Raw genomic sequence first — 24,806 nt, forward strand, 5'->3', positions numbered from 1 at the left:
ACCTTTGGGCTTCTTGGCCATCTGGACACACACTGGCTCATGTTCAGCCAGCCGTTGACCAGTATGTCCAAGTCCTTTTCCACTGGGCAGATTTTCAGCCAGTCTTTCCTAAGCCCGTGGTGCTGCATGGAGTTACTGTGACCCAAGTGCAGGATGCAGTACTTGACATTAGTGAACCTCATACATACTTCCTGAGCTATTACTCAGGAAGTGATAGGTGTATCAGTACTAGTAGAAGATAAAGCTTACACTCAATTTTGCGTGCTTCTTCAAATTCTGAATGACTCAAGCTGCTTCTGGTACTTAGCTTGACAGCACATCAGCTGGACAATTTTTCCAGCTGTATTGCCTGTAAACAAACTAAAAGGAGGAGTCATAATTCCAATTTGGAGGTAGGATTTTTAGAGAAGCTGTTTCTTGGGGATTTTTTTCAAATGCAGTGATGAAATTAGGTTGTGAAACAGTCTTAGCTTTTGTAACCTTGTATGAAATGTCTGTTTCCTGTGAAGTGGTCTGTTTCCTAGAGAACTGAATGGTTACCTTGAGATTTTAAAAAATGTATATTTATGTGCATGTAGCCCAGGATCACTAGCAGTTGTGTTGCTACCAGCCCTATCAGTGAGAAGAAGCATCAATTTGTCAGAATTTCATTGTCAGCTTCTAGCAGCAGACATAGCATTTTCTGCCTTTTTCAGTCTGGCACACAGCTGGCATAAAATGCTTAGGTGTAGCATTATGGCAAGATTAGCTGATCAGAAATAGACTTCATCTGCAAGTTTCTGGTTTGTCATTCTGTGTTCATTTGGGGCTCTAAGATATCTAAAAATTATGGATTTCTGGTGTAATGCCATTAGCAGTTCACAGGAGCTAGGAAATGTTCAATGACAGCAATAGTTTCCATCAGAACAGGTTCGAGGCTTGTGACAAAAGACAGTGATGCCAAACTAATTTTATTAGTTTTTCTGTGTTTTATTTGGGTCAGATTGGATGCACCTATAATTGGGAACATGTCATTGTAATGCTCTGCAAGGTTATCTGGGCAAGCCAATACTGTCCTCTGACATTGCAGCACAGAGAGGATTGCTACAGTCTAGCAGTTCCCAACTGCGCTGCTAGATCATTCTGATAATAGATCTGTTCCTTTCCAGGTAGAATGCCATGTTTGCAGTTTCTGTTGGAAAGCAGACAATGACTCAGTTGTTTGATGTCTGTCACTTATCTTCATTAGAATCATCACTGGAGTTCAAAGAACATTCTGATCAATAAAACTGCAAGACAAGACTAGTCCTTGACTTAGATTTTTGCTTTGATAATTACAGCTGAAGCAGAAAGACTTGACTTATTCTTAGTTGACCTAATCATGCTCTCGAGCAGCCTAGACATGGCAGAGGGTCCCTTGTGGCTATACATCACTGCAGTTATATATAGTAATATATAACTGCATTGTAATGTACAGTGCATCACTGTACATTATATATAGTAATTTTCAGTCTTTTCCTGTCCAGATATACTTTTTAAAGCCTGGCTTCTGCAATTATAAAAGCTATTTCAATAAAAAGGATGACAGAGCTATCACCTGCACACATTCTGATGTGCCTCTCTTCATGGTACCCTACAAAGTTGATAGCTTGAGAAAAGCAAAGGTTTCAATTAAATATGACCAACATGGAGCACAGCTACTTTAATAACACCAACAAATTTAAAAACCAGATCTCTTGTTATGCATTGTAACTTACTGGCAGTCAAGGCTTATCCTGCCATAGCCTGAACAATATAATCTGTCCATGTAAAGTTATTCCAGAATTCCAAATGTTCAAGTAATGCGTGTTCTTGTTATAAGTTAAGTTGTCTTTTATCTATTATGGACACAATTGTTGCGTCTAAAATGAACAATTGCATTTCAGGGAAGGGAATCAGCCTTTTTATTCTTTGTTTCTCTATGCTGAAGGATGCTTTTTGCACAGCACCTCTTTCTTGATCTTCACTTTTCCTGCATTAGATGCATAGTGGGAGAGTTGGTGACATGGAGGAGGAGAGAAAGTAACTGAATTGATGTGTTCATGTGAGAAAGTACTTGAGTCGTACAAGAAGTGTGAGTGCACACACAGACAAAGAGGGAAAAGCCGACCATATTTTTAGGTTGACTCAATGCTATCCATTTACCAGTGATTTTGGAAATATTACCTTGACAAAAGAAATGGGTACTTTCAAGAACTCTAAATAATGAGGAGTTTCAGACAAGTTGAAGCAAGAAAATATTGACTGGTTTAAAAACACATCTCAATTCAAGTTTAAATTCTGTTGCATTTCATGCAAACCCTTTCTACTTGCTGTTGCAGCATCAGTGGGAGTTAGAGCATCATTTTGTCAGCAGAAAATTGTTTCTGAAAACTGTCATTAAGGGGTCATGTACTGGTCTGCACTGGATTCTGTGGGAAAGGCACTGACTGTTAATGAGCTCGATCTGGCAGCCAGGAAAGCAACAGGGAGTGGAAAATACCAGTATGAAAAGAGAGCCTGGAATAAAGGGGCAGACTGCTTTTAAGATGTGTGCTTTCTAAGCCTAAAAACCATTGGTCTAAAAATTATTTTAGTACTTATACCTTCACTCTTTTCCCTTCAAGGTCAATGAATTAAACTTCATCAAAGTCATGGGAGCAAAAAGATACTCAAGGAAGAAATCACATAGGTGATTTAGGTGTTTGGGAGGTGCATGAGGACTTCTATGAATCTGACATGTTTCTTAAAATATGTGCATGGATGTTTGAGTGTTTCTTTTACAGATAATTTATATGTACTTCACTGTCCACTGAGATAGCAAAATGAAGATGAGATAACATGTGAATTGTGCCCTAGTGGAATACAAGAAGCCTGAGGAAAATTCCCTCAGACCCCACAAAGTTTTCTTTCTCCTATTTTCAGCTTGTTCTTTGTCTTTTCCATGTTCCTTTTCCTTTTTGCCTCTAAAAAATCACTCCTTTTGATGAAAAGTCTTACGAATACAGTGAAAGGAATAGAGCTGGGTTGGGTTAAGTACAGTGTCATATTCAAATATGAATATATATGTTGCTAGGGAACTGACGAGGTAGAAGCAGATGCCTTTCCTTCTGCCTTGTTCTCTTTGGTGTCTCATGCACTTTCAAGATAAATTAATCCGGAGCGATACTTGGTCTAGACTATGAGTTTACTGGAGAGAAGGCAGACCTGAAACTAAAGAGGCTTGGGAGCTTCCTGGGTAGGCTACTTGTGGAAAGGTTTGGAAGTTTTAGTCTGAGTCAAGGACAATTGTACTGTAGAGGTTTACTTCCCTAAGAGTTGTTGGAAATTATCAACTTTATCCTTGAAATATATAATTATAGAGATTTTACATATATATATGTCTGTAGAAAATAATCTGGTGCTCAGATCTTCTTGGGCTTGCAAATGCATGTTATACCAGTGTGGGATTCATAACTGATAATCAAGTTGTTTCTGTAGTTTTTTCCTATCTCCTGGTCTTAGTGGACATTGTCCAGTGGACAGTGATGGGGGTACTTTAGGAGAAAATGGAAAAATGCTTTCAGTTATTCTTTTTTTTTAATGGATCTTCAGAAAGAATAGTTCCCCCAATTTTTCAGCTATTACTTGACTACTAAGTGTTTATCCTTATTAATAAAATTTGTAGGTTTTTTTTAGATTTACTAAAGCAAGATAACCTGTTACCTGCTTAAATGGCTTTTCCAATTCTGTCATGCTTATGGTTTCAGCATTTTGTTACAAACATTTGGTAGAGGAGTATATAATACAATGTGTTTTCCTTATTCATGGAATTATTAATAATATCTACATTATAAGATACTGGCATTCCTGTGTGGGCTGTTGGATTTCATTTAAAGCTTCTGAAGTTTTATTGTCAGCAATTCAGACCACTGTGCCTCCTTTGAGGTATATCTCTTTTTTCATTTGGTTCCTCAGGTGTTCTTAGAAACCTGATCTTGTTTTTTATGTTCAGATTTTGAAGTTAATTTTTATACCTGTGTGGAAAAGACAAGAGTGTGACAGTAATAATGCTATAATAATGTTGGTACATCATAAATTGTAAAATTTGCATTTGTAACCTGAAATTATCACTTTCCACAAGCTAACACTTCTTGTGTTCAGTTAGAGAGTTAATGCATTGTGACAATCATGTTGTTTGCTTTTAAGTCCATTTTAATGATGATTTCTGTTGCTGCTTTCTAGTGTAACAAATGGCGGCACAGTGTGTGACAAAGGTGGAGCTGACTATTGCCTGCACCAATCTCCTGGATAAAGATGTTGGTTCCAAGTCAGACCCTCTGTGTGTGCTTCTCCAGAACACAAGTGGTCAGCAGTGGTATGAGGTACGGCCTGATGCTTCTCACAAATCTGAGTGTTGGACATTTTAAAACACTATAGCGTATGGTTTCATTAAAATAATTAAATTTTGTACCAGCACTTTTGAATACTTTCTATTAGATTATATCTCTAATAGTGTAGTAGGTTTGGATTTTTCTCTTAAGTAAAAACCAAGCTATGTCAAACCACAACAAATAGTTACATGGGCAGCACATGAATAATCATTTGCTATTAACTACTTACAACTGATTTTTAGTACTGTTCCCCAGCCATGTGTGGACTAACAGAGGAAGCCTTCTAAGTGCTTTAATGTGCTTTTATAAATACAGTACTCTAAAACTAGGGTCTCATCCTGGATTTGACAATACAGTATTTTATGTTGGTCTTCCCTGTGCGGGAGTAGGTCCCACCTTAGAGGGAGTGATGAAAAGTAGGTCAAGTATCCCTAACTTTGAGCAGTGGATTTTGAAATATAATGTGTATATATAATATTTGTAATATAACTTATATTTGATGAAAGGTTTATAGGAAGATACTCCTTTGTACTTTAAGAACTTTTGAATATATTTAATAATATGGTATTTGATTTGCTTGCTTGTTTATGAAATACTGGAAAAAGTGGTATCTTTCTAATTTCAGGTTGATCGCACAGAAAGAGTTAAGAATTCCTTGAACCCAAAGTTTGCCAAGAAATTCTTAATTGATTATTATTTTGAGCTTGTTCAGAAACTTAAGTTTGGAATATATGACATTGATAACAAAACCTATGATCTGAGTGATGATGACTTCTTAGGAGAATTAGAATGTACACTGGGACAGGTAAGCATGCAGATGATTTCCCTTAGAATTAAATTACTGAGAATCATTAGCCACTTTTTCCTTGAATTTATCACTATGTTCTTGTGTAGTTGGAGTACTCTTAAGTTGAATAGGATGCTCTTCATTTGTTTTTTCAAGCCTCAGTTCAGTGTATATGCATTTTATTTGCAAAAGGTCTTGAGATGATGCCCTGAAATGTGCTCTGGGATGGTGACTGTTGGATTGCTATCTAAAAGTAAGTGGGCTGTCAATGAGCACAAAGCTGTAGTAATTTCTATTTATTTACTCTAATACTCAAATTCCTATTTTTATGCTCCCAAAAAAGAGAATCAGTGTAGAACAATGTATGAGTGCTCACAAGGGCCATGTTATCCTTGTAATCTACTTTCCACTCAATTCAGGCAATGATCCTAGTTCTGCCAGCAGTTGATTTCCTTCTATTTCCCACTCATATTCTGCTTTTGATGCTATGACAATTGAGCAGCTTCTTTTTAACTTGTTCTTTTGAATATGTCCTTCAAAGGCACTTCTCAGAAGAGCTGTCTTGGGATTTTTCCTGCCCTATGTTTTAAGCATTTATCCTTATAATGCACTTAAAATAAAGAGGCATTGTGAACTGAAATTCAATGTCAATTAAAAATTAATAATTCATTCTTAATGTAAAGAAGGAGCAGACACACTTCTGAGGAAGCATTGCCTGAATAGGATAAAACAAAATCAGCTGGAAACTGTGCAGGGGAAGGCTGATGATTTTTTTGAGTGACAGACATTGTGTTTATAAATCTATTTCCTGAATCCATTTATGAAATATTCCTTGCATGCATTTTAAAGGTATGTATGGAGAACTTAAAGAACAATTTGAAATTGGAACCTAAGGTATTACCTTTGTCTGTGGATGTGTGTCATGTTACTAGAAAACATTTTAATTTTTATTACTCCTGAAGCTCTGCATATGTTCATCTGCATGTGTGTTTTAAAATTTTGAAGTGAATAAAGTATTACCTATTTATTTATAGAAGATTATGGTAAGTAAATGTAATGCTTACCATCTTCACAAAAAAAGGAAAATTATTAAAATGAAAATACCTCACTAAATCACTTAATTCCTTTGAAAATCTATTAAATTGTGCTAATAATGCTTGATACTCAAATTTTGTCTTGGCAGATAGTTTCTAGCAGGACTCTAACCAAACCATTAGTACTTAAAAATGGCAAACCTGCTGGAAGAGGAAGCATTACGGTAAGAGAGTTAAGAAATAAATGTCTTCAGAGTTCATCCTTAATTATTTCTGGGTTTTATTTTTAGTTAGTGGCTTGAAAGCAGTGAGTCTGTTTTATAGTGCTGTAAAGAATATTTTTTCCTCCACTAATCTATCTTTGTCATCAAATAGCATCCTGCCTTCTGAATTGTAAGTCCCATTGCAAACATCATTAGGGCATCCAGTGGGCTACTGTTTGGGGCAGATCTTTGTCAGTGTCATGTTTATGGCAGATAGATGGAATGGAATCCCAGTGTCAAATCAAATTGTTCCTCTCCTTCCCACCCCCATTTTTTAATGCTTCACTTGTGAGAAAACATAGGGGCTATTTAATGGCCATGTCATAGGAATTCTGTGAATATGAGAGAACTGAAATGTAGATCCTGAATAAAATCTAAATATTTTGTTTGCCTTCCTAGATTACAGCAGAAGAAGTAAAGGATAACAGAGTGGTTGTATTGGAATTAGAAGCAAGGAAACTGGACAATAAGGTATTTATGTGATTGCTGTTTCTCTGATAAAGTAGTTAATCAGAGTTTTGTCAAAGAAGGAAACATTTGAGTATTCATTCTTTTTTGCTTATAAAATCCATTAACATTTTACTTACACTAAAAAATAAATTGAAGTAAGATTCCTGCAGAGTAACTTCATTGACTGTTTTGAAATGAATTGTAATGTATTTCTAAGTAAGAAAAATGCATTTCAGGGGTAGTCCATGAGCAATATGTTCCCATTTAAATGTAAATCCTTACATGTATTCATAAATAAAAGGGAGTTTTGTATATCCATTGGTTTCAATGGATATATAAATGGTTGCCCATTACCTCTCTGAAATAAATGTTGAAAAGTGTATTTGGTGTGTATGAATTTGTTATGTTTACTATAGGGCTGGCTATAGAGAGACTTTTAAAAATAAAATTTAAAAAATAATAGAAAAATGATTTTATTTTTTCCTTTTGATTTCATGATATTTTTTTGAACTGGATAAAGTCCTTAGTTTCCTGTCTATCCACTGCAATATTTCTAGGTATAAGTATTTTGCTTGAACTGTCAGGTATTTGATGTGTGGACATTTTTCTTCTAAGTTGAAGGACATTCGCCCCTTTATTTTCCTCTTTCACAGGTGCTAATACAATCACATTTGCATTTCATCATCTAAAGCTCTTGTTCCCTGAATTTACTTTTTGTTAATCTAAGTGTGTGTTAAGTGGAATTTAATGGTATTCACCCTACAGGCTGTTCTGAAATAATTGCATGTTATTTAAATACAGGATTTTTTTGGAAAGTCAGATCCTTATCTGGAATTCCACAAACAGACTGGAGATGGAAACTGGGTGATGGTTCACAGAACAGAGGTAGGATATTTTCAGTTAACAACAAAGAGGTTAAGGTTATTGAATTTCCAATGTGTCACAGCACCAGAGATACAATGCCTTACAAAAAGAATTGACTGGCCTGGAGTTGATGTGCAGACTAGTTAGAAATTGCATCATCTCTTCCACTGACTTTTCTGGGAAATCTACCTTATTCTCTCTATGCTGATTTTGATATATGCCATTCTGTTTGGAAAGAAAACACTTTTTTTTTCCCTCTAACTTTCAGCAATCTAGGAGAAAACAAATATTTTGAAAAAGAACTGCATGCTCAGACAGAGGGGTAGGACTTGGGCATTCCTGACTCTGCAGTTCTTAAGAAAGTGTCACCTGGCTGTACCCTTCACTAGTGAAAGTAATGGTGCTAAATGCTTGCATAGCAAGGGCAAGCCAAGGAGAATGCAGAGTGAGGGAAAATGTGCTTGAGCAGCAGCAGCCTCTCACCCAGGAGGAGGTGTAGGGGTCCTGTGACAGCAACTGGCAGGCTAAGAGTAGTTTCAGAATGTCTCACGGTAGTGGCAGCTCAGGGCCCTGTTACAGCTGAGGTGCAGTGCCCATAGGAAGTGGGGACTGTGTATTCCTTTTGAGGTATGGAGGTTGGGTTGGAGAACTAGAAATCCCTTTTGTCAGACTTACAGTTTCTCTTATGAGGTGATACTTCTGCTTAAGGTGCATCTTTTCTATTATGATTTCAGTCATCACCTTTTGGGATATGTCCAGAATTTGGTGTTTCAGCCTAGAAATATCTAGTGGATTAGTTCTTTTTGTTGCCGGTTCAAAAAAAACTTTTTTTTCTTTTTTTCGTAGCTACTTTTTTTATTGATTTCATTTTCAAGAGAGATTTTTCTCAGCACTCCTACAGTGTTGGAAGCATTACTATTGTTAGGTGCTATTAATTAAATAGTACACATTGTGTGTAGTTTCTTGTACTTTTATAAGATCATTATTTGGTGTACTGGGTATATTTACAGTTAACAGTTGACAAATTTTGAAGATCTTCCAGTATTATTTGTAAATAACACTTTAATGTTCAGCTTGAGAGGCCTTTTATCCTCATGCACTGTTGTTACTTTTATATGCCATGAATTTCTTGAGGGCATATTTCCATAAATGACATTTCAGAATAAATAATATGTGGGAGTGAATTGTAATCTCTGGAGCACTGATGTATTCAGAAATTCCAATGTAATATTTTTCCACAAGTTTTTGGTAATGGATGCCTTTGTATGTGTATGTATATATGTGTGCTTTTTAAAAGAAAGCAACCAGTATCTTTTTTCTGTAATGATAAATTTAACTTTTTATAGTGCAGTAGCTGAAGGATATAAGTAGGTGATGGTGAAGTCTAGCAAAAAATGGAGCTGAGAATAATCTCTTTTTGATCAATGGCATGTTAAGATTAGTTTGATTTATATCCCGTGTGTTGGGATTTGGAGTGCATTGACAGCAGCATTAGTCAATTGTTGTTTGCATACAAAAATCATGGCATGAAGGTATGACCCATTACGATGACTACTTTCTGTGAACAATGGTGTTCTGCCTTTTTTTTTTTCCAACAGGTTATTAAAAACAACCTGAATCCTGTTTGGAGGCCCTTTAAAATCTCTCTCAATTCTCTGTGTTACAGTGACATGGATAAGTCAATCAAGGTAATATATCTTAAATGTGTGTATAAATTAATGCATTAAAAGTTTAAATGGGTAACAAGGAGAGGATGTGTCATGCTACTTACTGCGGGTTTTTTGTTTCAAATTTAATTGAAAGTATTAGGTTTCTGATTTGAAAGGCACAGATACATGTTTTAAGGGGAAAAAGGAAAACACTGCACATTTGTGATGTATTGTGTGGTAGAAGCTGTTCTTTGAAAGTCTGGGAAACCACTTGAACACAAGAATCTTTGAAATGTCCAATGCAGTTTCTTATTTTTATTGTACAGTTCTAGTGTTTTTAATGTACTGCCTGATAAAAAAAATTACACTTAATATACAAGCTAACAGATATGGGTCAGATACAACTTGTGAATACCAGTTTTAGCAACTTTTTCTTTTCATATAAAACTGAATTTTCTGTCAGAAAATCAATCAAACCTGTGAAGTAATAGTTTTACCAGGGCTTTAATGTTTTCTATTTTCCAATTTTATCTTGAATAAATTGTGTTTAACTACTGAATGTTTTTCTTCAGGAATTCCCTTTATGGGTGGAACTGAAGCTAAACAGCCAATCAAAATGCCATTTATAAGCTATTTATGATCATGTTAGAAACCTGGTATTTTAGCATTTGAAAAATAAACCTGAAAACCCAAATGCAGCAAACTGCTGTATTTGATGTTACTCCTCTGGGAAGGAAAACTTAGAGCATGATTTGCATGTAATGGGTATTAGTCATATGACTTGAGGCAGTCCTGGAAAATCCTTAACAGGCACGGGGATCTGGGTGTTACCAGCACCTGGATGGATTTAAATACATATTTATAGAGGAGACTAATGATCAACTTTAGATGCCCAGAACCTTCTTCCCTTGCTGCTTCTATGTTTTTTCCATCTTATTCCTTCCCTTGTTCCCAAAACAGCTGTGACAGCTCTTACATCTCCATATACTATAAATATATTTCTCCTTTTCAGTAAACAGCCATACTAAAGCTATAGACCATTGATCTAAATGTATCTCTGAAGAGTTATTCTCAGCTCTATCATCATTTTAATAAAGTCTGTTCTTTGAAATCTTATTTGGGAAGTGCAGGTTTATATCCAGAGGAAATAGACTTTACTTGAAATAGTTACAGACTTGCAGACAGGCAGTTTGATTATGCCTTAACTTAGAAATGCAGGACCTATCACTTCAAACATTAAAATGTAGTCAGGATTGTATTATGGAATGTTATTGAAGGATTAAACAGTGCCTTTAACAATGCCTTTAACACTTTTATATGCACACAGTTGCATGTGTAATGGGCTGTTTGGCATAGTAAGTAAAACCAGCAATTTTTCTATGAGTGCTTTTCACCTCTTTAATGGCTTAGTTTGTGTATGCCCAGCAGTGCACAAACCAAGTTGATCCTTTATCTTCTGGATTCTTGGTTATGTTCTATATGAGTGTGTTTGCAGTCTGTGAAGTTTTTCTGTGTCTCAAATGTGAGTCTTTCATCTGGAGCATTAGGCATGCCTAATTTTGCTGGGAAAAATATGATAAATCACATTGTTCCCTACTGCTATTGCATGTCCAGGAGGGCATATATGGAAAAAAAGGAAATACTTTTCATTTGTCTGGAATAAATATTAAAAATTGGCTTAAATGGGTCAAACATAGCAAGCAAGACAAATTTTTATGCCTTTGAAATAAAAAGGAGATACATTACTAACTGTGCTGACAGGTATCAGAACTATTGGGTCAGGAAATATGTTCAATTTTTAATTTCAGCTACTGAAGCACTTCACTGAGTATTTGATTGGCATAATTTATGGTATTCAGAAGAATTTACATAGCATCTGCCATGAACATTGATTAGCCTGTTGGTTCTGTGGCTGCTTGCATAATTTAAGGTGCTGTTCAGTGCATGTGCATGCATTTTTTTATTTATTAGTGAATTCAAACTGTTGTAGTAGTGCAAGATAGAGGTATGCTCTGTGCACTAGAACTCCCAATCTACACATCATGTTTTGTACTTTATTATTCCTGTTTGTTTTCAGAAACTTAATTTCTTTCAGAAGCTTGAGTGTATGTTGAAGTTGTTTGTTTTGCTTTTTTATTTTAACTGAAATGCTCAAGTAATCAGATAAATTGATTCTTGAATGTAAGGTACAATATTTTTAGACTTGAAAGATGGACATGCAAATAGCTGTTCACTTTAAGCCATACGTACTTTTTTCTTGGTGTTTGCATTTTGAGTCCAAATAATGTGGGATACCTACCTGACTCTTGATTTATTATTGTTTCTATTTGTCATCATCATTATTAAATGGTTATAGTATGTTTTTATGTGGTCTGTGTTGCTGAACTGAAATAAAATCTCAGACGTGGATGTAATTAACAAAAGCTTTTATAGATAAATAGCCAGTTTTTTATGTAGAAAGGCAGTTTGATCATGTTTTCAAAGAGAAATAAAAAGCGTTTTTCACTTCTGCCTTTTTTGGTAGATTGGACTGTTAAAAGAGTGCATTGATTAAATAATAAAGCTTATCATTAAACTCTCACTATAGGAAAAGAGATTTTTAGTTGACATTCAGATCCATGAAGTGTAGATCATAGTTTAACAGATCCACTGTTTAAATTTGCTAATCTTAAAAAATAAAAATTCAAATATTGTTTCTAGCTTTAAGGCTGAACCTTCATATGCTTATGAATTCTGTGTTATTTTGAGGATTAATGAAGTAATATAAAAATGTTGCTAAAACTCCTTGTGATTGCTTACATAACTGATTTACTAAATTTTTAGCTGGATGCTCAGATTCATGATGAATGTAAAAAACCCTACATTGTTTTCCTACTCTTCCCAGCACCCCATAACTCCTAAAACATAGTTCAATATAATTGATGTTACTTGCTCATCTAAGACCTGACACTAGTTCGTATTCTCATCTGTCCTCCACTTGAGTAGAAGATTCGATTCAAAAACTGAGTGTATTGGCATCTACCCATTTTTAACCTGGTTTAATTCCAACCCTATGCAGTTCTAAGACTTCAATGTCAGAAACTCTGTGATCTAAATAATACAGGAATTTTTGGGATGTTCAGGTTTGCCATTTCAGTGTTCATTGTTTTTGTAGGGCCATTTCTGTTACTAACACTAAGTAATGCTGCATTTTAGGTTGAGTGCTATGACTATGATAGTGATGGGTCTCATGATCTCATAGGAAGTTTTCAAACAACGATGTCAAAACTGAAGGAAGCATCTCGGTCATCACCTGTAAGTGTTACACAGTCTAAGCTGCCTCTGTGTTCTTGATAAGCTGTTTCATTCCTATTGCAGCAAAACCTAGGTCACCTGACCACAGGTGACCTCCCAAGTTGGGCTAGGCTACACCTTGACATTGCTACTGTAGTTGAGGCTGAAACAGCATTTGTATTGTTCATCCATTTTCCTAGGATTAATGTCTTGGTTACAGTTTATTATTATGTATCTAAATGCTGCACCATCAGCACAAAAAAGTTTCACTAATCATAAAAATACAGAAATAAAAAACCACTGGATTGTCAAAAGACAGAATACAGCACAAATTTAACTACAGTTAAAAAAACAAAGCTTGTAGTATTTTTTTCAAATAATATTTAATCCTTTATTTTAAAATGTGCCACATAATATTATGTATACTTCAGTGAATATGAAAAAATTCAGTATTTTTGCCACTGCACAAAAATGCAGCTGTTACATTAGGTGGCTTTTCTCTAAAGTGATACTACTGTTCCTGATCTTATGAACTATAATAGTTTCCAAACCCTGCCTTTTAATAGGCAGGGTTTACATGTCGAAGACAAAAGTTGGCATAGCAAATATAACATACAAGTATTTGTTTTGTGGATATGTGTGTTATTAAGATGTTTTACCATATTTTCCTTTAGCCCTGTAAAACCTCCAGAACTATTTCTGTATTAAAAATACTGGGATCAATACAAGAGCACATGCTTGTACTTTCCTAATATTTTGAGTGTTGTATTTATACTAAATATTAAAAATAATAATAATAATTCCAGCCACAGCTTCTGGAAACACTGATGCTTTGTTTGAATTGCTGTCTTTACCAAAAAGAAAGCTGTTAGCAGAATCCTCAGGGGGAGAATGGTACAGAATTTCTTTCTCTGTTTGAAATACACTTGTCAAAACAAATGTGTTTGTAGACTTTTGGGTAAGAGAGGATTTCTGTCTTGAGAATGTTTTTTTTCTTGCTGATATTGGGCATGCTGGGTTTAATTTTTCTGAATTGTGAAATGAACTTCATTTTTAATATAAGCTCAAAGTATCATTCCTGAAATAAAAGATTTTAAAACTTTTTACATAAATGATACTATAATATTTTTGTTGGATTTGTTTGCATTCGTGCAGGTTGAATTTGAGTGCATCAATGAAAAGAAAAGACAGAAGAAAAAGAACTATAAAAACTCTGGCATTGTGAGCGTTAAGCATTGTGAGGTCAGTAATATATTTTGGAATGATTCTGGTTTTAAGTGTTAAGGTGTAACAACTCTTATTTAGCATATCTTCATGCTCAAACTGTAAAAAATTTTAAAATGTCTGAAAGTTCCACACACAGTAAATATTTAAAGGACTCTGATTCGTACAAGAAGACAAATTGAGAGCTGAATTACATACCTGTCCTCCCTTGTCTCCCTTCACTTTATCTTGAAGAGAAAGGTCACTTACCAATTTAAGTAATTTCTGAGGTACTGCATTTCCCAACTCACTGTTTTGTGGCAAAGTAAAAAGCTCTGTCATAATGTGTTATTTTATAAATGAAAGTTGTTTGGAGCTGCCTTGGTGTCTGTCTGTAGTTTTCTTAAAGGCCTGATTCTGATGCACTGACTGTATGGTGGCGTGTGTTGCAAATATCCTGGTTGCAGTGGTGTTTTCTCTAGGGTAAAACTAGTGCTTTTAATGAGTAAAGACAGCATATTTGGAACTTTAGAAGTTGCTACAGTAATATTAGCTGGGTTTTCTCCCATTGAAAAAAACAAAATTTCTGTCTTCTATTTTTAGATCATTGTAGAATGCACATTCCTTGATTACATCATGGGTGGGTGTCAGCTGAATTTCACTGTAAGTTAAATCATTTATATGAATACTTTTTGAGTTTTGGAGGAAATTGAAGTATAGATTTAATTGGCTCTGCACTTTATTTGATTATTGCATTTTTTTCTCTTGTCAACTTCATTTTTGTTCTGTAGCATGGAGCAGGAAGCTATTTTGCCAGAGTTCTTCTAGTCTGTTCAGAAAAAAATAGTCTTTACTCTTGGCAAATGGTTCTGAACCTCTGGTTATGTTCATTAGGAACTAGCTAAGTTGTGTGGATGGAGACCAAGGAGAAATTTGCTGTTCTTTGAAAGCAACAGGCAGAGGTCAGCATATGGGTTACAACCCTTAAGTTATGTAATTTGTGAACAAAATCCAGCACAAGTAACACTATGGTGTCTTCTCCTTATTAACATGCTCCACCACCAAGGCAAAGAAGCCCTGTTGAAGTCAGAGAAAGAGCTCTCTGGGCTTCTGTGAAGCCTGACTAGTTGTACTTCTGAGAAGAAAGGCAAGATAGAGAATGAGATTAATTTACCAGATTTTGAAGAGCTGCTGTGAATAGTAACTGAAAGTAAACACAGTGAAAACCTGACAGCATGCCCAGAAAAGCTGTAGATGCCCCATCTCTGAAAGTGTTCAAGGCCAAGTTGGATGGGGCTTTCAACAACGTGGTCATGTGGAAGCTGTCTCTGCCCATGGCAGGGAGGTTGGAACTAAATGATCTTGAAGGCCTCTTCCAAGCCAAACCATTCTGTGATTCAGATGAAAGTAATTTTGGACCTTCTGGAGAGATGCAAAGCTTTTGAGGTTTTTGTTGTGATGTTGTTTGAAGAGTGATAATGTTCCAAGACACCTACATCCAATACTGTGCCTGTTAGATTTGTAGATGTCCTGTTTACTACTCTTTCATGGTTTTCACTTTGGCTTTGCCAGAGTTAAGAAGCATAATTTAACCTTTAAGAGCAATGAGATATAAATGTTCCATTTGACAGGTGGGGATAGATTTTACAGGCTCCAATGGAGACCCTCGCTCTCCAGACTCTCTGCATTACCTCAGCCCTAATGGAGTTAATGAATACCTAACAGCCATTTGGTCTGTCGGCATGGTCATTCAGGATTATGATACGTAAGTGTTAGATTTTTATTTGGATCATGTTTTTAGATATGGATAGACACTTATGGTAGCTTTTTAAACCAGTGTTGAAGATGCCTGCAGATATACTGGAATGAAACTTCTGTGCTAGGCTGTAGAACTAAAATACCATCATATAATTTGCAAGTATAAGTTTGTTTACTGCAGACAATCAGGGCTTTTCATAATTGATAAAAAGAGCAGCATTGGTTTAAATATATGCTTGCATTCTTGCCAGTTTGCTGTTACTTTTGGTCCCAGAAACAATTACAGTGGGGAGCTTCCATTTAATTTAGCCTCTTAAATAGTATTTTTACTGATGAAAAGCAGCCCTGATAACTACACTTACTGAACTATGACAGCTTTTAATAGAAGGCATTGACTTTGTTTTCTTTAAAATTGCTTCTTCAGAGATAAGATGTTTCCAGCCTTTGGATTTGGTGCACAAGTTCCTCCTTCCTTTCAGGTAATGGAATGTGTAAATGCACTACCTAAGACAGCTGAAAGCACTTACTCCAGGAGGAGATTGTATGTGCAGTCCTGACTATGTTTTCTGTGTCTTCACAGGTATCTCATGAGTTCCCAATAAATTTTAACCCTTCAAACCCATTCTGTAATGGTAAGTCTGAGAAAGAAATGTCAGACTAGAGAGTAAAATGCCTAAGCTGACAGCAAAAAGACACTTGAAAAGTGAACTGAAGCATGTTGTTCTAATTAAATAATTACTTTACTCCTGTAGCAGGAAAAGTTTTACAACCAATTTCTTACTTAGGAGAAATAGCATTGCATCTGTCTTCTGTAGTGATTTGTTAAAGAAGTGGTTTGAACAGCCAGAGCACAGGGCTGGGAGCAGTTCTCTTGTGCTGTCAAGACACTTTATTCTGCTTTTCTGCTGGTGTGGAGTTGTTTGGTTTGAGTGTGGTGCTGCTAATGCCTGTTCAGTGTGGCCTCTCTGATCAGACTACCAACCACCACAAGCTGGCAGGTGAACTGCTGTAGTTCAGTTTCACACCCTTGAGCATAGACTATTTTGCCTTTCTGTTCACACAAGGCAAATCATGTTATGTATGTGCCTTAAGTGTTGGTCAAACTGAAAGCTTCCATTGCTCATGAATAATTTGGGTTTTTTTCTACCATGGTTAGTTTTAAATCTTTGCATCATCACTTCAAGTAACTGATTAATACAGCTTTAGGAAAATCAGGTGCTTCAAAATATGCTAAATCTAATATGGAAAAAAAACTTACCTATTTCTGTTCTCTAGGGATCCAAGGCATTGTTGATGCATATCGAGCCTGTCTTCCTCAAGTGAAGTTATATGGACCAACAAATTTTTCTCCAATCATAAATCATGTGGCAAGATTTGCTGCTGCAGCTACTCAGCAACAAACAGCATCTGTAAGTTCTTTATGGTACTCTCTGTACTCTCTGTGTTTCTCCACTTTTTTATTTTCCTTCTTGTTTATAAATACTTTTTTCTCTTTTAAATTTGTGAGTGTATTCATTTGACAGTTGGCCCTTTACCTTGTGAGTAAGGGTTTGTTACCCTTAAAACAAGAGAAAAACTAGTTGTTTTTTGCAGATTGTATATAACAGTCTTCTTCATCAATTAACTAAATAAACTCTTCAGATTTGAAATAGAAACTTAAAAGTACACAACACCTTTATGGTATCTTCTGTTGAAAGCTCTTGCAGTGCTATACAGTTGCTAAGGTCTAATTTAGCCCTTTATATCTAAGAGAGTGATTTAACCTCAGCTGAGAAAAAAATTCAGCTAGCCCTTGTTTTACTTTAGATAGCTGGGAGAGAGGATTAACAAAGGTAAGAAGAAGTGGATGGTGTAGCTCCTGACACCTAGGTACCAACAGAGATAATTAACTGTACTATAAAGATTTAGGTACTGTATGGGCTGTGCCCTCCTCCATATTAAAATTTTATACATGAGTTGTTGAACATATTAAAAATAGAAATTCTGAAGACCAAGTTTTTGAGTATTCAGTCATGTTGATAATGCATGGAAGTTCACAAAATCCTAAACCACTGATGACAGCTAATACTGGTGTGTTTGATGTCATGTAAAGTCAGGAAATAAGATTAACTATTTTAAATGTAAATTTATCTGTAGAAACCAATTTGTAAAAGAGCTATGGATTTTCATATGCCATGAGGCTGGTAAGGTTTTACCTTGGTAGTCTTTCACTAATAGCTGTAAAAAAAAAAAAAAAGTATGTATGTATAAATATAGGTATATGTATGTCTATATCTTAGGAAAGGAGCAAACCTCTTGCTGGTCTTGTTTTTGTTTGGGTTTTTTTAATATTTTATTTCATGTGGTGTGCCTAGCAAGAGATTTATTGAAAGGATGTATTGAAGACAACTTGCTACCTTGACATTTAATACATATCATAGACATTTTGGATTGGCTTTTGGTTCTGATGCTGGTTTTTTTCCAGTATAGAGGAAGTATGAGAAGAGAGAAATAAATCCACTGTGATGTGCTATCCTGCTGCAGTTGCTTATAGCTTTCTGTGGTGATAACTGCTTTACAGATGTTCTTGCTGGTGTGGGGCAACAGAGTAGCAGAAAGCAGGGGGAAAAGCTGATACCTAAACAGACAAGCAAAGAACAATAACTTGAAGGCAGATGGGAAGGAAAGTAGTGAAGAGCAACTTCTAAGAATACTGGGAGTATCTTTGGGACTTGAATTCATGCTATTCAGTAATCATCTGAAATGAAGTGAGGGAAGACTGGAAATCCAAAAAGCATTTGATAATGTCCAGGCTTAGTACTTCTAGCTGATTTTTGGTGCTCCAATCCAGAACAGAAGCTAGGATGCCAACTTACAGAAGCGCTGACGGAATAGTGGAAGCAATTCAGGTGGTACTTAATTAAGTTGCTGATGTACTACAAAGACACGTTGATAATTAACTTCATGAAGCAGCTAGAAAATGGGATTAGAGGAATTTGAAAATGACTGTGTGTTTCAACACTGAAAGGTGTGATATAGGATTTTCTGGATACAATGAATGAAGTAAAGGGTAATGTTTCATAAAGGTATTGATATACCAGAAAGGAAACAAATTCAAGTTTCAAAGGTGTTGCCTTTTCAAAACATCAGTAAACTGCCTTCTATCCCAGAACAAATAATGGAAAAATAGGTTAACTGTTGGTTTGTCTGGGGATTTTGGAGGAAAGAAGGGTGGTACCACTGGAGTTTTGGATGGTGTTGTTTATTGATGCCTTCTTTTAAAGGATTGTGTTGTCCTTACAAGCTTTTTCAGACTGTACAGGTGAAGCCTCACTACATATCAGATGTTTGATTGTAAAATTCAGTGAGCACCCTGAACATGCCGAAGTGACAACACTGTAGTCTGCATGTGGGTTTTTCTAAATGTACATGGCTAAATGTTTGCTATTTCTTTCTCATAACACGGTGTTTATTGATTTGACAGCAATACTTTATACTTCTGATCATAACGGACGGTGTGATAACAGACCTGGATCAAACTCGGACTGCCATAGTCAATGCCTCCAAGTTGCCCATGTCCATTATCATTGTTGGTGTGGGAGGAGCAGACTTCGATGCCATGGAGTTTCTTGATGGTGACGATGGAGTTCTTAGGTCCTCATCAGGAGAACCAGCTGTCAGAGACATTGTCCAGTTCGTGCCATTCAGGAAGTTCCAAAATGTAAGTAATTTTACTGATATGCTTAATAAATATTGTAGAGGTATGCTGGGCTTGCTAGGATGTCTTACATCTAGTCCTAAGCGGTGCATCCAATATGTACTCTTAAGACAAGTCTTTATCAAATGCTTCAAAAAAACCCCAAATCCCCCCATTTCTAGTTCCAGCACTGCATTTCTGGCTAGTTTCTGCAGCTGAATGACCTTTGTAAAACTCCTTCAGACTTGATTAAACAAATTTTTTTATTTGGTTTTTTTTTTATTATTTTTTAGGAAAACCTTACTATGACTTTTTTCTTATGGTAATTTTACCTTTTTATTGTGGATGCCCATTTATGAATGTGGATTAGTCTCGTGATTTAGTGCAGTATTAAAATTCAAGGCTAAGTCATAATCAGGGAGGTCACAATCTATAGAAATACTGTGGCCGCAGTGGTGGTGATAGTTTTCATTTTCATAAAAGTAAGTACAAAAAAAAGGTGGCAAAAGAATGAAGTCCTGATATTTTTTAATTTCTGTAAAATCCAATAAAATATGTGTAGGCTAATGGAAGTCAACTTTTAAGCATCATAATGTTGACAAGAGTTGACTTAATAAAAACTACCAAAATTTCCTCAGGATGGGCAAACAAGATCAATATTTTTTATTTCCATCCCTAATGTATTTTAATTTTGTTTCATGTCTTAGTATTAGCTTGTTAATAATACTCCTTACAACTTCTTATTTTGCTTTTATAATTTTACTTTTCATACAAATTTCTTTGTTTACTCTCAGAGTAACTCAAGCAAACTTAAATGAGAGCAAAATCAATACAGAATATGCTTATCAAGTCATGCACTTGGATGTAGATTAACTAGGGTCAATACTCAGTATAATATTATATATTCAAATGCTTTTCAGTTTCTAGAAAAAGAGATTTTTTCTTCTTATGGGTACTTCATCTTACAGTAAAAACAGTGTCTGCAGAAGAGCAGCTCCATGGAAATACAGTTATTCTGGATGAGACTTGATGCAAAAGATTGCAGATGATTTAGACAAATCCCTGAAGGGTCATCTTAAGCAGATAGTGGAACTATGTTTACATGGCTGAAGTCTGAGATCTCTACTGTGTATTTCATGTGACAGAAGGTGTCTTCAGACATGGCAGCCCTTTGTACACTCAGCTACTGTTACTTCAGTGGCACAAGACAGCCACCTGAGTCATGGTAACAGGAGTGAGAAGGTAAAGCTGACAGGGAAGCTTCCATCTGTCTGTCACATAAGGGCACTGTGTAAAGTCCTCTGTAAAATGTCAGACTTTAAGTTGGCCTTCTAGAGGAGGTGCTTATTACTTGCTTTAGAATCCTCATTAACAGTTGGTGGAAACTGAAGCTTGGTGTTCTTTTTTTGTAAGTCTCCCAAAGAAGCTCTGGCTCAGTGTGTCCTGGCAGAAGTCCCTCAGCAAGTGGTGAACTACTTCAGCACCTACAAACTTCAGCCTCCTAAGAATCCTGCTGCAAAATGAATGGGCTGAGTAGAGGAAAGACTTTGTGCTTGCTTTACTTGCTGTATCTGTTGGTTCTCAATATAATTCTGTATATGTGTACACACACCTCTGTATCATAACGTCTGTTAGCTTTTGCCTACAAATCACTTTACCAAGCGTGCCTTTTAAGGGCCAAAATTGTGATGGTATTTAAGTTTGATGTTGATTTGAGAGATGGTGCTTACATGGATGCATTTGATTTTGAAGAGTGAAAAAAAGAGTTTTTATTAAGCCACGATAATAAAATTTTGATACAGGTGTTTCATATTCAGACAAGTGCCACAGAGTGTAAAGGCCCTCCTTGCACAGCTGCTTCTTGTTTGCCACTTCAGTGCCTTTGGGCAATGCCTGGGATTCAGGGCTGTGTGAACATAAGCCAAAGAAGTCATTAAAGTAAATATTCTTTTATACCATGCCTTCTCTTAATGTAGTGTGGGAATCAAGGTAAACCTCTAACATCTCAGAACAGTACTGCTGGCCCATGAAGCTACTATTGTAGAGGCTGTAAGATGTGTTCAATGTGCAGTGTACTGGAAAATGGAAATTCCAGATTTATTTTGGTGGGGGTTTGGTTTTGGGGTCCCATCTCCCCCATAAAACAGTCATGACTATCAATCTTTAAAGGGCTTTTTGTGAAATAGGAATTTGGTTTTTAGTTTAAAAGTTTTCTCTGAGTTTAGAACTGCATATTTTGAGGTAAAATAAGTTCTTCAAATTGCTACTTGTGTTTACTTTTGTCATATTTTGAATCATGCCGCTTTTCCATGAGCCCACTAATGAAAAGTGCCTGCAAAAAAAAACGATATTCCCTATTCCCTCTTTCTCTTCTTTTAGGAAGACACAAGAAAGTCAAGTCTCTCAAGCCCTAATCCTGTAATCATACTGCATTTCTCTAGGGTTAACAATTTCTGATTTATTTACTTGGGTTGAGTTTTCCCTTCACCTTTTATACCAAGTGTAAATCACATGTTTGCTTAGTGGATAAATGAAGGTTTCTTGACCTCCAGCTGCGTACTGCTTGCTGAGGATCTCTTCCGAGCCTGTCACTGTGTGTAACATAAGTGGATGGAAAGGTCACATTTATCACTCTGAAATGCCAATCTTGAACATTAATTTTGCAGTTTCACCTTTGAAGTGGTTTAGAGTTAGGCATCCAGCTTATCTCATGTAGATGGACTGGCTGTAGTATGTAAGAGCAGAATGGGCTACTGCTAAATTTAGCACACTTGGGCACTCAAGACTTCACCAGGTCATAGTGTATTTGACTTGCAGTTGCTGGAGCTGCTTAGCGTGCCGCTTTTTTTGTTTTGTTTCTTTGGGGGTTTTTTGTTTTGTTTTGTTTTATATGTATAATCCTGTCGAAAGTCTGAATTCACATTAATGTTGGTGGATGAAGGATATAACTATTGAGATTATTTTACACAAGACATACCAAATGCTTTGTTGACAGGTGACATTTTTCAGTCAATCATGAATGGATATATTATCTCCACTCCTTTTTTCTTGGTGGAAGGGGATCCTAAATACTCTCAAGTAGTGGAATGCTGAGGAAGAGAGTTTGTTTCATGTTAGGCCAAGCTCTTTCTGTTTTTAAAATGCAATTAATATATTTATGTAAAAAAACCTGTAATCATCTTTTTATCAGTGTAGTGAAAATCTGTTACTACTTTATGTATAAATTACAATGAAGTGTCATATCAGATATGCAACTCAAAATATTGAGATCAAGGAAGTTACTATAATAAACTCAAATCACACTGCTGCAAATTGAGAGAGTATGATTTTGGAAGAGTAAACTGTTTCACAGCTACCTGCTTCATGTACAGAGAGAACTGGATGCAGTATTAGTGCTTTGTCTGCATTAATTGTAGTGGATGAGTACTACTGATAGGAATACAGGATACTACTGAAGTTCCTCTGAGCATTCTGCCAAAGATACAGTGCACACCTGAGTTGTGTGCTACCAATTCTAAGTTGCCATGGAAGTGCATTTAAATGTGTTAGTATGTATTATACTAAGTATCTGCTGCATGTAGAAGAAAACCTGTTGTTTTGTCTGTATTCTATACATAAATTCTTAGTTTCTACAGTAAAGACTTCATTATCTCTTATTAGAGAATTGCTCCCATGTTCCTCAGGCTTAGGGAGTTAAATAGCATATCAACAACACCTAATTCTCAATGTGCCCTATTCTTTGTAAGTTAAATGTTTCAGACAGGACTGTGGCAAGAACTGGTATAACTTAGAGGTGTACAGCTAATGCCTGTTGAAAACTTCCTGGGTAGGCTGAAGTGATATTTGAGTGAAGAAATGCAGCAAATTATGAGTCAAGGAGGAGGGGAGTTATTGTGCTGTTTTGCCTTTTTTTTGGTTTATTTTTACATGTAAAAAATGCACTAATAGCTTGCAGGTGACAAAGCAAAATATTGTCCCAAGTTTTGTAAAGTGAATGTGCTTGTAGGTCACTGGCACCACCTTGTGATAAAAGTGATGTATGGCAGTCTTTGTCATCAGATGCTTTTTGCCATGTACTGGTCATAAAAGATACATATGTACAGCAGAGAGCTCACCTGTAACCAGAATTTTTTACTTTTATATGTATTTCAGTTCTGATGAAGTTAACTGATTTACAATGCCTGTGCATTAAAATGATCATTTCAATATACTGTTCTGTGGTGCTTTTGTATTCAGCATATCCTGTGTAATGCTAAATGCTGCTTTTGTGAGTCCTATGGTGAGTATGCCTCAGATTTATAACAAGTATAAAAGGGGAGAGGAAAAATGCATTTCCACTTAGTGGTAATGACTCTGCAGTTTATTCTTCATAAAGCATCTTAAACGGGCTTCTAGCAAGATGATATTCTGAAGCTGGAGAGTTTTAACTGTGAGTGTTTCATGCTCTGTGCCATATTAGAGTTCTCCCATGCATGTTATTTCATACAATTATTATCAGATTTTCCAAAAACTTTTTTTCCAGAACAATCTCTACGTTTTAGTTAGAGAGGCATAGAGGGATGGTTACTTGTCATTTTCAAATACTTTATCCTACTCTGCTCTTCAGTTTCTTTACATTCAAGTGTAGTCAAATCTGAGGGACTGAATTAGGACACTAAGATACAGGAGACAGTGTTGCAGTGGAATGTGATGCCACACAGAGACAACTGTGATACTGGAAACTGCATCTTCTAAGTGCACCAGAGTAATTCTGCTTCTTCACTAGTCAAGAATCTAAGGGTAAAATTAGTTCCTGAAAGAATTTATTACATCTTACATCTTGTAGGATGTAATAAATAAACAATCACCTGTAGTAAATATACACCTTTCTTGTATCATTCTGTCTGGTGAAAACCATACAAATAGTTGCAGCTTCAATATGTGCAGCCTTCTTGTGCCTGCCAACCCTGAGAATGGAGGAATTGTGGGAAGAGGAAAATAACCCAACAACAGAAAAGTAGGACGTCACAGAAAACCAGATGGATGTTATTTATGTGTGGCCAGTGTCTTCTGCACTGATACCTCCCCTAGTTTCCTTTGGAAACTAGAGCTATGCATAACCGTAGTCTTGCAGACAGAACTGTCAAACTTTTCTGCATACCTGGGCTGTTACAAGCTGTAGCAAAGCAGCAATTTGTGGGAAGCTCTGTCACTGCAGTGAAGCCCTTGGTGCTGCAGTCCCAGCCTTTACTTTGTAATTTATGTCAGTGTGTGATTGATGAACTTAAATATGCGCACAGAGAAAACGTTGAAAATTACCTGGTAGCATTTGTGTAGGCAGAAGGGAATCGGTTCTTTTCAATGAGTGAGCTGTACTCATTCATATAAAAATGTTAAAATATGGGGAATATTTTCCCCCCTTCCATAATACTTTGACAACTCTCTAAAAAAAAAAAAAAGTGAAACTATATATTGCAATTCAGAGAGTATTATTATTCAT

General features: G+C 36.0%; 1 protein-coding gene across 7 annotated transcripts in view; it reads left to right on the plus strand.

Annotated features, from left to right (window-relative positions):
• The window catches only part of CPNE3 (copine 3), a 69,504-nt gene that overhangs the window by 5,343 nt on the left and 39,355 nt on the right, over nucleotides 1-24,806 (plus strand). For 5 of the 7 annotated variants that reach the window (XM_030226812.2, XM_030226698.2, XM_018911702.3 and 2 more), the window contains exons 3-17: nucleotides 4,222-4,361; nucleotides 4,996-5,175; nucleotides 6,341-6,415; nucleotides 6,854-6,925; nucleotides 7,706-7,789; nucleotides 9,367-9,456; nucleotides 12,613-12,711; nucleotides 13,846-13,932; nucleotides 14,497-14,556; nucleotides 15,525-15,658; nucleotides 16,076-16,130; nucleotides 16,232-16,283; nucleotides 16,927-17,060; nucleotides 19,115-19,351; nucleotides 20,741-23,533. In XM_030226812.2, the coding sequence (XP_030082672.1) occupies nucleotides 4,230-4,361; nucleotides 4,996-5,175; nucleotides 6,341-6,415; nucleotides 6,854-6,925; nucleotides 7,706-7,789; nucleotides 9,367-9,456; nucleotides 12,613-12,711; nucleotides 13,846-13,932; nucleotides 14,497-14,556; nucleotides 15,525-15,658; nucleotides 16,076-16,130; nucleotides 16,232-16,283; nucleotides 16,927-17,060; nucleotides 19,115-19,351; nucleotides 20,741-20,851 (1,602 nt within the window). In that variant the 5' untranslated portion in view covers nucleotides 4,222-4,229 and the 3' untranslated portion in view covers nucleotides 20,852-23,533. Of the gene's footprint in view, nucleotides 1-4,221; nucleotides 4,362-4,995; nucleotides 5,176-6,340; nucleotides 6,416-6,853; nucleotides 6,926-7,705; nucleotides 7,790-9,366; nucleotides 9,457-12,612; nucleotides 12,712-13,845; nucleotides 13,933-14,496; nucleotides 14,557-15,524; nucleotides 15,659-16,075; nucleotides 16,131-16,231; nucleotides 16,284-16,926; nucleotides 17,061-19,114; nucleotides 19,352-20,295; nucleotides 20,666-20,740; nucleotides 23,534-24,806 lie in introns of those variants that run through there. The other 2 variants (XM_050971241.1, XM_050971240.1) reach the window with 2 other exon arrangements.

Source organism: Serinus canaria, chromosome 2, assembly GCF_022539315.1.
Source record: "Serinus canaria isolate serCan28SL12 chromosome 2, serCan2020, whole genome shotgun sequence".
NCBI classification, from domain to species: domain Eukaryota; kingdom Metazoa; phylum Chordata; class Aves; order Passeriformes; family Fringillidae; genus Serinus; species Serinus canaria.